We start from the raw sequence: 11,712 nt of genomic DNA on the forward strand, positions 1-11,712 counted from the left end.
CAGAGCCACATCCAGCCTGGCCAGGGATGGTGAATCCACAGCCTCGTTGGGCAACCTGTTCCAATGCATCACCACCTTCTGAGTGAAAAACTTCCTCCTAATATCTAACCTAATCCCCCCGTATCAGTTTAAAAACATTCCCCCTTGTCCTATTACTATCCACCTTCGTAAACAGGATATCATATACCATCAAGGCACTTACCAAGTTGATGGCTGACTATGGCTTCAAGTCATCATGGAACAGCCTAAGTTGGTAGGGACTTAGAAGGATCAACAAGACCAACTGCTGGCTCCACACAGCACTACCAAAATGTTCAATCATCTTTCTGAGAGCATTCTCCAAACACTCCTTGAGCTCCAGCAGCTTGAGTCTGTGACCACTGCCCTGGGGATCCTGTCCCAGTGCCTGGCCATTCTGTCCATGAAGAACCTTTCCCTGATGACCAGGAAAATCTCCCCTGATGCAGCCCCATGCTGTTCTCTGGGGTCCTGACTCTGTCACCAGAGAGCAGAGCTCAGCACTGACCCGGCTCTCGACTCATGAGGAGCTGCAGGCCACCATGAGGCACTGGAGGAGAACACGGGTTTGTCAGTCACTAAGCTGAATCACCTGCCAAACGCTGGTCTACAATCAAATTGTTGCACTGACACACCAGGGAAAGGTCATGCCCATCTGCCCCCCGCTCCTCCCCAGAGTACCCAAAGAAATAGATGCAGAAACCATCAGCTAGGGTGTAAATGGGGTTTTATTTTCTTAAGAACAGGAACGTGTTGGCCTTTTCCTGCTCTCAGGATTGTGAAAACAATTTGGTAGATCCCACTTTCATCAGTACTTATTCATATTCTGATGGATCCAACTCCATGGGTATTTGACCTCCAGCCCACTTTTCAATTAAGCTTTACAAATAGCTGTATTTAATATTCTTGTTTGCTCTGCTTTTATAAATGTGAACACAAGATATTAATACAAGAGGGCTTTAATATATCATTTGAGGGCCAAAATTGCTCCAGTTTGAAATAATTGGTATATGTTATTCATACAGTATTATAAGTAGTTAGTTATTAAATGGCCAAGAAGTCAGAGCAAATGCCAAATGAAATGTTAACCAACAGGAAGACTACACATGAATTCGAAATGGCTTTAGATAATATGCATGCTTTCAGTCAATAAATACACCTTCATAAAAGTTTTACGTTAATCTATTTGTCTCCACCGCACAAGACACATTTATATGCAACTCCCTTTTAGTGCTGCACTAAGTAATTAGTTCAGAAGCACTTGGAATTCCTAGAATGCAGCAGTGACTTCTAGTAGGTGTGTTATTTTGTTCTAAATTTACATGGATTTCTGTGGTGTAATAAGGCAACAGAACTCACATCCACAGCAAAACTGTTTTCAAGAGTTGTTAAGCTGCTATCTGCTACCAGCAAAATACTTTTTGTAGGCTAGGAAATGGCAAGGCTCTCATCCCCTTGCCCTTATTACTCCCCTCCAACATTCAAAGTTTCGACTGAATGCTGCAGAGTGGTACAGAAGTACCATGTTGATTTCAAGACAGACGCAGGCAGTACTGGAAATCTCTCAAGAGTACCTGTGTTACTAACATGGCCAGTTCTATTCTGTAGATGCAGAAGTACCTGTGGTCTAAACACAAATACTTGGAGATGGTTTTAGGGAAAGCCACCCATGCCAGTAACCATACATCACAGTGAAGATATGGATGGATCCATGCGTTATGTGGGAAGTGTTAGCATTTCAGTAAAACACTGAAGAGGTGGTAAGAAATGCATACAAATAAGTGCATTTTCTCAGTATGGAGAAGAAAACAGAAAGGCTTTGAGCATCTATTCACTTCATATGAATCACTAAATGCTGATAGCTCATGTATTACAATTGATCATGGCTAGATCAACTGGCCTTGAGCTGAAGCTGCCATTTCTCCTCGCTTGCTTGGTTCACTGCTGACTTCAGTCTGCAGCAGCCACATTGTCTCCTGCTATACATGGGATCTGGTGTACACTTTGTGGGAAGTACAGTACATTGGTCTAAGAGGGTGATTTCACTTCACACAAAGCCCAGGGAATAATACTTCCTCCCTGTGTGCCTCTGAACACAAGTACTGCACACACTTTGTAGCCAAAAGCAGCTCAAACCAATAGCTGAACACATCTAAGCCCACTCAGGCAGAGCTATATATTTTTACTGAATGATCACCGCTGTCTAAAACAACGAGGGAGTTGTTTGCCGTGTAAGTTAGTCCTATGGGATAAGTAAGCCCATGGCTAACTAGAGGGTTAAAGATGGGAAACTCCTCAGGTTTCCCCAGGCATATCACAGCCTGACTGCAGACATCGGTTACGACGATGCAACCCTCTTTGTCAAAGGCCACAGCCGTGGTATATATTTTGGAGGGGAAAACGAGGTTCAGCCCAAAGCTATCCATCTGGCCAATGAGAGTCATGTCTGCGCTGAATATCTTCAATCGGGTGCTGCAGCTGCTTGGTCCTTTAGTATTCAGGTGCTCTATCACCACAACAGCACCCGAGCTCGGGCAGACCGCCACCCCTCTGGGGCACGTTAATTTGGACCGGACCAGCTGGCACTTCTTCAGCTCCCCCTTGCCAAAGTCGGCCGTCAGGCGGTACAGAGCTCCAGCCTCGGCGTCCGTCACCATCACGTCGCACTCGGGGGTGGCACCCAGTCCCCAGGGCAGGCAGAAGCCTTCCCGCACAGCCAGAGTCCCCCTCCCATCAAAGTCGAAGGCCTTCACCGAGCGGTCCCCGCCGTCGGTGACCACCACGTGCCCGTCCGCCGTGACCGTCACACCCAGCGGGTACTTGATGTCGTTGTCCGCGTCCCCTCGCTCCCCGAACCTCTGCAGGCAGGACCCGCTCGGCCCGAAGACGTGGATCCTCTTTTTGCCGTCGTGGGCCACCGCCAGGCGCCCCGAGCTCCGGCACGCCGCCACCCCCGTGGGGTTCAGCAGCGACCCCCAGCCGCCCAGCGACAGCTGCAGCCGCGGCGGGGCCGGGCCGCCGGCCGCCCTCCCGAGGGCCGAGGGGTTGAGGCCGCCGGGGCCCAGCAGCTCCAAGAGCTGCAGCAGCGGCAGGCAGTCGCTGGTCTCGCCGAGGTCGCAGGGCCGCCGGCAGAAGGGGCACTCCAGGCGTCGCCGCTCGGGGCCGCCCAGCGCCTCCACGCAGCCGCGGCACAGGACGTGTCCGCACGGCAGGTTACGCGGCCGCCGCTGCCCGTCGGGGCCGAACCGCTCGAAGCACACCCGGCACTCCACCAGGCCCAGCTCCGCCTCGTCCGCCGCCTCCGCCATCCCCGACGCGACCCGGCGGGACTCAGCGGGACGGCGCCTGCCCCCTGCGGGACGGATGCGGCGGTGCGGCCCGGAGCACGGGGCCCTGCTGAGGCCTCCAGCCTCCAAGTCGCCGTAACGGTGCTGCTGCTATTACAGAATCACAGAATGACCCGGGTTGGAAGGGACCTCAAGGATCATGTAGTTCCAACCCCCCTGCCTGGCAGGGCCACCAAACATACACATTTACTAGATCAGGTTGCCCAGGGCCCCGTCCAACCTGGTCTTGAACACCTCCAAGGACGGTGCCCTATATCGGGGCAAAGAAAAGCTATGCACAGCTGAAGGCAGGGAAGTCAGCTGTGAAGTCAGAGCTGATTCTGAAAGTAAAATCATCCAGACAAAAATGTTTCGCAGGCGTTTTTTGTACCCTGAAGCCTGCTTTAAGAGTGCCCCAAAACATGTAAAACATCAGACAAACATAAAAGGTAGGAGGTATGTTATTTTAAACTTACTTCAATCAAGCCACAAACTTTATTAGATACATGACTTCCAGAAAATAATCTAGTCCCCACTGCTTGTGTTTGTCTGAGAAGTCACTGACTTTCTGAAGACATTTAATTTCACACTGGCTGCCTGAAAAGGAAGAACGAATGACTGGTCAAAGAATGGAAAGTCACTGAAGAAAGTAAGACATCAGAAAACACAATCCTATGCACAGAGCTCCTCTTGGTCCCTAACAGCGTTACACAAATCAGCTGAGGAAACCTTACCTGTCTATACTGCACTGGCATGCAACTGTCCATAGCAATGACTCACTGCACACAGACACGTCAGAGGTCTCAGAAAGATGTACATTGAAAAGTGCAGTGTCAAAGGATATCAGGAAGAACGTTCAAAACTAAATACCTGCCACAATTCTAACATTATCTTTTTACTGGGATGGAGCTGTACATTTAGCATTTCTGTAGCATGACATTTTAATTTTCTTCTTTGCCAACAAAAGTACAGCAGAAATGGTAAAACCAATATCCAAAGGCCTTGCATAAAAAACAGGTGATGAGGTGCAGAGAAAGGTGAAATGGTCAAACAGGACTGAAGCTACAAGGCCACTACGTGCAATCTGGATCCTGAGAGGGCAAAAGGATGCCAGGGAAGGAAAGAGACAGCGCCTGCCTCCCGGGTTTTCCTCATGTCTTTTCAAGAGCTGCATTAACAGCAAAAGCCTTGTGACAGCACAGCATTTATTTCACTTATTACTTGTCCATGACTCAATATGTTATCTAAAATGTAAGCAGATGACTCCATCACTTGCTGTAGAAGCACACAAATACATATATGTGCTTTGCAAAATAAATTAATTAATTTAAAAAAACAAACAAACAAAAAAACCAAAACAATAATTCTAAGTGTTAGCTGAAGTACTACTTACCAAACAGGCTTTTAACTTCAGATTCAGGAACACAAAATGGTGGTCCTGTAAAGAAAACAGTGAAGCTAATCAGAGAGGAGACATAACAAGGAGACAAATATCTGTACTGCAGATCATGGTCACTATCATGACTAATGATAACATGACCCATTCTTTGAAGGACAATTATGCTGAAGAGCTCAAAAGCAAGATATCTTCTTTCTTTTGAGAGGCAGTAACTAACATAATGAAAACTTAAAGAACAACCTAGGCATACTAGCACATAATACAAGTTATGAAAGGGAAAAATACTTCATGGTTTACACTATCACCTCCTCCAGGCATATATGCATGCATGCATGGTAGCAGTAAGGGGAAAGGCACAAGATGTGCAGCACATTGGGCCTCAAGTATTGGGCAAATAAACCAAGGGTCTAAGATGATCAACGTTCTTGGAAGTGTATTGAAGTCCCTAAGCCAGACAGGGTGTATGATGTTACTCTAAGCATTCAGTCTTCCAGTTTCATTTTGTTGTTTATATATCTTGCTTTTCCTTCACTTGTCCTTGGCACATCTGAGTGCCGGAGGGAAAGGGTTGAGCTTCCTCAACACCTAAAATGTTTAACACAACCATACTGACACAGTCAGCTACCAAAGAATTGTTGATAAAAAAATAGTGATACCAAGGTATCTACTGCATCTACACACAATTTGTATCGACATACATGCAGAATCAAAACACGAGCAGTGCAAAGTTCTCACCATTGTATTTGGTTGGATCATATAGAACCGTAACGAGGAGATAAGAAGAGTTTTTCTCCATTAGGGAGCTCATCAAGGTGACATAGCTAAAAGGAGATAGTCATAGTTTATTATTTTGGAACAGCACAAACACTTAAGCACAGCATTCAAACTATTCACTGAATAAGGTAATGTGTTCCTGTGCAGAGACAAGTTAAACTGACACAGAAACCAAGCAGAAATACACGAGCATGAAACTCATGTAACTAATGAAATGCCCCAAGTCAAGGTTTCTCTATACTCTCCATAAACAACAATTTCTCTCTTTTCCCACATCCATCTCAAAACTAACAGACAAAAAACATTCACCTGCAATGGTTTAGAATGCAGTCCCAATCATTTGAGATCTGCTCAAACTAAACTCAGGTTGGCTATGGGCAAGAATGAGAAACATAAAGGGAAGTGAGGAGAAAACGAACAAAGAGAGGCAGACGGGGTGAAAAGGAAATAATAACATTCAGATGAGACGTGCAGCTCTACTTCTGCTGGGCTGCAGCAAACCACATATTTTCCCACCAAGAGGCAGGGCGGCTTCCTGAAAGAAGCTGACAAACCCAGAGGGCAGAGCTCTGTAGCTGCAGCTGGCTGTAGAGAAAAGCTTGTTCAGGTTACTTTGTTGAATGAGAGAGCAGTCATCCCAGGGTGGCAAGAGGAGGAAAAAAAAAGGTCACTGGATACATTAGGGAAAAGTAACAACCAAGCAAATTCAGTTACCGTTGTCTGTCGCATGGATTCACAGCCACTAGAGCTCCTCTGTCCCAAACGCCATCAAACTTGCCAACAACTGCACTATAGAAAGATGAGGAAAAACACTTAAGTCCGCCAACAGGGATACTTTACCATTATTCAGATACTTCTGTGAAGTCACAAATAGTCTCCAGCTATCCGTGCAGGCCTGATTTGCTGACATGGTCCAGCATTTTCCAAACAACACAAACAGGCTCTTGAGAAACTCTGATACACCATCCTGCTACAACAGCATGAGGTGCTGGAATTGCTCGGTATTTCCTTTTCTCTAGGGGATGCAGAGACAAGCAAAAGGAGGAAGGTAATTTAAATACTTCGGGGATTTAAGTCTGGGTTTTTGGCAATCACACTCTGATATAACCCTTGAGGCAACACTGATGTATATTTGGGACACTGAATTTTATGACCAGCTTCTAAAGCTCACATGTGACTTGCAACACAAGTTAGAGATGGTACCTCTCTGCATTAAGGCTACTGAATATGGCACACTCAGGGATTTTTAACACCTCAGTTCCCAGCTACGTGCCCAGGACAGGTAGCGGCAGTTTGCAACTTGTTTAATCTTAGAAAAGCTAAAAGCTGATGCTTGCCTCAGACTAATGCTGCCACAGACATTACTTGCCCCTGAACGTGCTGGCAGATGGCTTCAAGACTATCCAAAGCCTGCACGTAGCCAAGGCTATTGGAAAATGCCTTTGTTAATGGGTGGTAAGAGCAGTAGAAGATGTTTAGGGGTACAAAGAGCCTTGATTCTGGTAGTTATTAAAACCAGAAATTAAAGAGTAATGTAATAATAAATTGCATTATTTTAGAGGAAGTCTGAAATACATTTACTTAAAGAGAAAAAATAAATAAGTAAAATTTGGCAATACCTTTTTGTGCACTGGGAGAATCACAGAATGACCCGGGTTGGAAGAGACCTCAAGGATCATGTAGTTCCAACCCCCCTGCCTGGCAGGGCCACCAAACATACACCTTTACTAGATCAGGTTGCCCAGGGCCCCGTCCAACCTGGTCTTGAACACCTCCAAGGACGGGGCATCCACAACCTCCCTGGGCAGCCTGTTCCAGGGCCTAACCACTCTCCTAGTAAAGAACTTTACCCTAACATCCAACCTAAATCTACTCTCTTTCAATTTAAATCCATCTCCCCTGATTCCCATTGCATCATCTCTTTCTTCACTTCTCCCTGCCCTGCTGTTCATTTCGTTGCAACAGCATTGCTGACTTTCTGGCACCTAACCTAGAAGCTCCTGTACTTCCTGCTCTACTGCAACGAGACATGATAACACTGTAAATTCTCAACTTCTTCAAAGCTTGCCAAGACTAAGCCTCTAATTTCAATAATTAGCCTTCTATAAGAAAGGAGAGTTTTAAAGAGACAGTTAAGTACACAGTGGGGATGAAGGGGGCAGGTGACAGACTCAATCATCTCAGAGCCATCTGGGTGCTCCCTGCCTCTCTGTGCATCCAGCTCTCTTCTGAGGAGAACAGAGTCATGAGGAAAAGGAAGAAACACAGCTGACTTTCACCCTAATGGGCATTAAGAGCACATATCAGTGCCCAACTTTCAGCCTCACATTGCCTCCCTCTATGGCTTTATACAGTGTGCAGCATGAGAGACGGCAGTTTATTTACCACTATGATTTATAAAAATCAGTAAAAATCAACACCTAATACAGAAATTCAGACACCCACAGAAATCCTGCTTCATCCAGGCAATACAGCTACAAATTGCTCTCTCTGCTGCACAAGTTTAGTAGTCCCAATTGAAGCAGCTTTTATATATTTAAAGCCTGGCAGCCATAGTTGTATTAGGACACTCCATGATTGTGCAATGTAACTGTTCACCACACTTCCCTGAATTTCCACCAAAAGCAGTAATCGCTGTCACTCTTTAACTATCAGGAGACTTTGAAATACTTCATTCTGACAAAGGTCACCAGCACACCTGAGATTTCCTCTAATGACTGTTAGGCGTGGAGGTTAAAAGGATTTGTTAGCAGGCCAACCTCAGCAAGAGAGAAATAAGTTTAATTTCCACAATTACTGGGTAATTATCTGTACATAGAAACTCGAGCTGCATGTGCATTTGTAGTCCTAATTACTGCTGATTGCTGTAAGGAATGAGGTCTGTACTCTCACCATAGCAGCACTCAGCACAGAGTTCCATGTCCAGGATGGGTATCTTCTAATTTATTTTGTGAGTGACACACCTGGGCCCACAAACATGAGCGAGTACCTCCATCATGGGGTGAAACCAGTCACTTTCGCACACAGCCCATCTGTTCCAAGGCATTCATTTTTGCAAGACTGGTTATATACATAACACTCAAAGCAAATGAAGTCAGCTACAGCAGCAAAAGTCTTAGCAACAGTCTATTGTAAACGTTAAGCCTTGACCTCCTCCTTATTGAGCTGACAGGGAACAGGTTGTTACTGGCAGCTGCTTCTAAGAAAAGCAAACACACGCACAAAACCTCACCGAAGCCTTATAAACGAGGGTAAATTGCATCAGAGTAAGAAACGCAGGAGGAGGCAACTGTAACACAGGACCTTCACCTGGTCACCTTTATCTTCCTATGAGGTGCTGCAAAGCCATAAACATCCCTTTCTTGCACAGCCTGCAGTTTCCGGCCATCCCAAGCACTGGTGCAGGCCTGAGGACATTTCAGGACAGATTTACACCTGTGGTGAGCACCACCAGGAGGCTTCTGGGGGCAAATAAACAAGCAAGACCTATTATCACCCAAGGCAGAGCCTCCGGTGCTAGAGGTTGAGAGACTCCCTGTAATATCTGTAATGTTTTCTTCACTTTTGCTAAGCTACTCAGAGGAAGGGATCGTGTTAGGATTTTGCTTTGTAGAATCCATCAATGATAATGAGCATAGTTTGCTTTTACTGCAAAAGCCAATGTGGCTCTGTATGACTTTCAGATGATAGCTCAGAACAATGAGCCCATTTAATGGTATTTAGTTGGCATCTTCACCACATGGTCAGCGCCATAGTTCATTTTTGTTAGATAGCGGCCATTCGCATTTCTCACATGAGTTCAAAAACCAGTTTTCTTTAGAGCATCTGGTCCAAAGGGCTGGTTTAAATAATGTGATTGGACAACATTAATCACAGAATCACAGAACATCCCAAGTTGGAAGGGAGCTATAAGGATTATCAAATCCAACTCCCAACTTTACCATGCAAAATACAAACCTTGTGTCTGAGAGCATTGTCTAAATGCTCCCTTGAACTCCAACAATTTTGGGCTGTTTGGTCATAGAAAACCGTAGAACACTCTGTGTATTCCTACCTGGATAAATCGTAAATACTGCAGCAGTACAGACAAATGTTTCCAGAGGTGCTCTAAAATAAAAAACGAGGGGAAAAAATACTCATCAGAAACCACGTCTTTAGATATACATTTAGGTGTAATGAAGGAAATAGGTGAGAAACCTTTTATACTTTTCTGTTGACTTATTTTAACTGAGGCACCTCTCCTGATCCTTTCCATACAGGTTCTGGCCTGTTGAGGCACACAGATGTCCAATTTTTAGATATGCTACCTTGTCAACTTTATATTTAGGCCTTTCAAAGTTATATGAAAAGCCTGAAGTAACACGCTGAAAAGAAGAACTGCTCAGCCCAGTGTTTCCTTCCAAACCTCAAAAAGAGAAGTGAATGACTACTGGTAAGGCAGAGGCACAGAGCAAAAGGACTCATTTGCTCCTCTGGGCCTGCATTGCATGGCTGAACACACCAATCTGGCAATGCAGGAGACATACCTGCAACTTTTTGGCTCCTGTGATCCCTGGGACTGGCTCTTCACAATAAGGCAGACTCTGATCTGCAAAGAACTCCTTCAGTGCTTGCTCGCTGACGTCCACGCCAACGACGCTGTGTCCCATGTCTGCCAGCCTGTGCACACCAGAGGTGCCAAGCTGTGTGAGCATCTCAGTGCACCAACATCTCCCCCACACCACATGTCCAAAGAGAAATGCTCTCCGGGCCTCGCCTTCAGGATGGACTAGTGCAACTCACCTTGACTTTCTGCAGTTCTCACATTGTATTGAACACTATCCCCACGCAATCTGAGTTTAAATAAGCACCACTCAAACCAGACTGGCTCCTTCCTTCAGCCAGCCTCTGCCAGCACATTTCCACCAGCCATTACAGGGCTGGGAATTTCCCTCCTCCCTCCCCACATCAGTGAGGGTTTTCCTGTCACGATCCCTGCCATTCCGTACCACTTCATGTCGACTGCTTTGCCACAGAGAGGGAAAAATATCCTCAGCCCACTCCTGCCATCCACCAGAAGGTCCAGGTACTTCTGTAGGAGCCTGCAAGGGAGCAGAGGCATTTCATTCAGCATTAGGAAGGAGTGTGGGTACCAGCAGTGAGCTAGGTACTGCACAGCATGCCATGCAGTGCCCAAACCCTCTGATGCAATACATACTCACACTCAGAAATGCCATTAGAAACAAAAACAAGTGATTTCACCTTCCATTTCCCTAGAAAATAACCTCCATTTCTGCTAGTGAGGGACACCATTCCGTTTGTCTCTTCACGTAAGCAACGACCCTGTCTCTTGGTGGGCCACCGGAACAGAGTGGTGGTTAAACTGCTGTACCACTCCTCTACACACACCTTTCAGGCAGTTCCCACTGGCTGATGACTGGGTTTGCACCCTCGGCCCTGTCCCCGAGCACAGTCGCTGCCCCAGGGCCCTGCACAGCAGTCAGGTCCAGTCTCACACCCAAGAACAGCATGGAGTTGTCACTTGGGCAAGCGTGAGGCTTCAGTGAAGTCATCCAAAGCTTGTCGTTTGGAACACGATTTAACGAGTAAAGGCTCTAAATGCAGCACGAAATCACAGAATTATCAAGGTTGGAAAAGACCTAGAAGATCATCTAGTGCAACCATTACCAATACTTCCCAGCTAAATCATACTCCTCAACACAACATCCAAACGTTTCTTGAACACTCCCATGGTCTGTGACTCCACTACCTCCCTGGGCAGTGCATTCCAATGCCTGACTGCCCTTTCCGAGAAGTAATAAAATGCATGTCCTCTGCCGTTTTTAAGCAAATGCAGATGACAACGATGATTTCACTTGCAGGCTGTGGATTTACTGCTCGTTTTCCCTGTTCTAAGCGCCGCACTTATGACCAAGAGCTTTTCATCCCGCCCCCAGCTCGCTGCCCGGGCCGAAGCGACCTACGGATGCCCGTGTTCCTTATGGAATCCGGTGGCACCCGTGCTCCACTTCCGCAGCCAGTCCTCCACGGACAGCACCCGCTCCCGCTGCGCTCCGCTCCCGCCGCCCCCCGGCTCCTCCATGGCCGCACCGATGAGCCCCTCACCGCTGCTAACCCGGGACCGGCAGCAGCACCTGCACGGCGCCGGGGCCGAACCGGGGCGGTGCCTCCCCTGTCTACGCACCGCGGAGAGCG

The 11,712-nt window shown here is 46.7% G+C and overlaps 2 protein-coding genes across 2 annotated transcripts; both read right to left on the minus strand.

Moving 5' to 3' along the window:
• Positions 1-728: 728 nt before the first annotated feature.
• Positions 729-3,672, minus strand: NHLRC1 (NHL repeat containing E3 ubiquitin protein ligase 1). The gene has a single exon (XM_015854736.2). It carries the CDS (start codon positions 3,324-3,326, stop codon positions 2,181-2,183), a length of 1,146 nt encoding a protein of 381 aa, XP_015710222.1. The 5' UTR covers positions 3,327-3,672; the 3' UTR covers positions 729-2,180.
• Positions 3,673-3,794: 122 nt separating this feature from the next.
• TPMT (thiopurine S-methyltransferase) lies at positions 3,795-11,707 on the minus strand. Its single transcript, XM_015854737.2, has 8 exons — positions 11,481-11,707; positions 10,506-10,598; positions 10,044-10,176; positions 9,572-9,624; positions 6,232-6,306; positions 5,479-5,564; positions 4,738-4,782; positions 3,795-3,941 (listed from the first exon to the last, which is right to left on the minus strand). Exons 1-8 carry the CDS (start codon positions 11,597-11,599, stop codon positions 3,826-3,828), a joined length of 720 nt encoding a protein of 239 aa, XP_015710223.1. The 5' UTR covers positions 11,600-11,707; the 3' UTR covers positions 3,795-3,825.
• Positions 11,708-11,712: the final 5 nt, after the last annotated feature.

Source organism: Coturnix japonica, chromosome 2 (genome assembly GCF_001577835.2).
Source record: "Coturnix japonica isolate 7356 chromosome 2, Coturnix japonica 2.1, whole genome shotgun sequence".
Classification (NCBI taxonomy): Eukaryota; Metazoa; Chordata; class Aves; order Galliformes; family Phasianidae; genus Coturnix; species Coturnix japonica.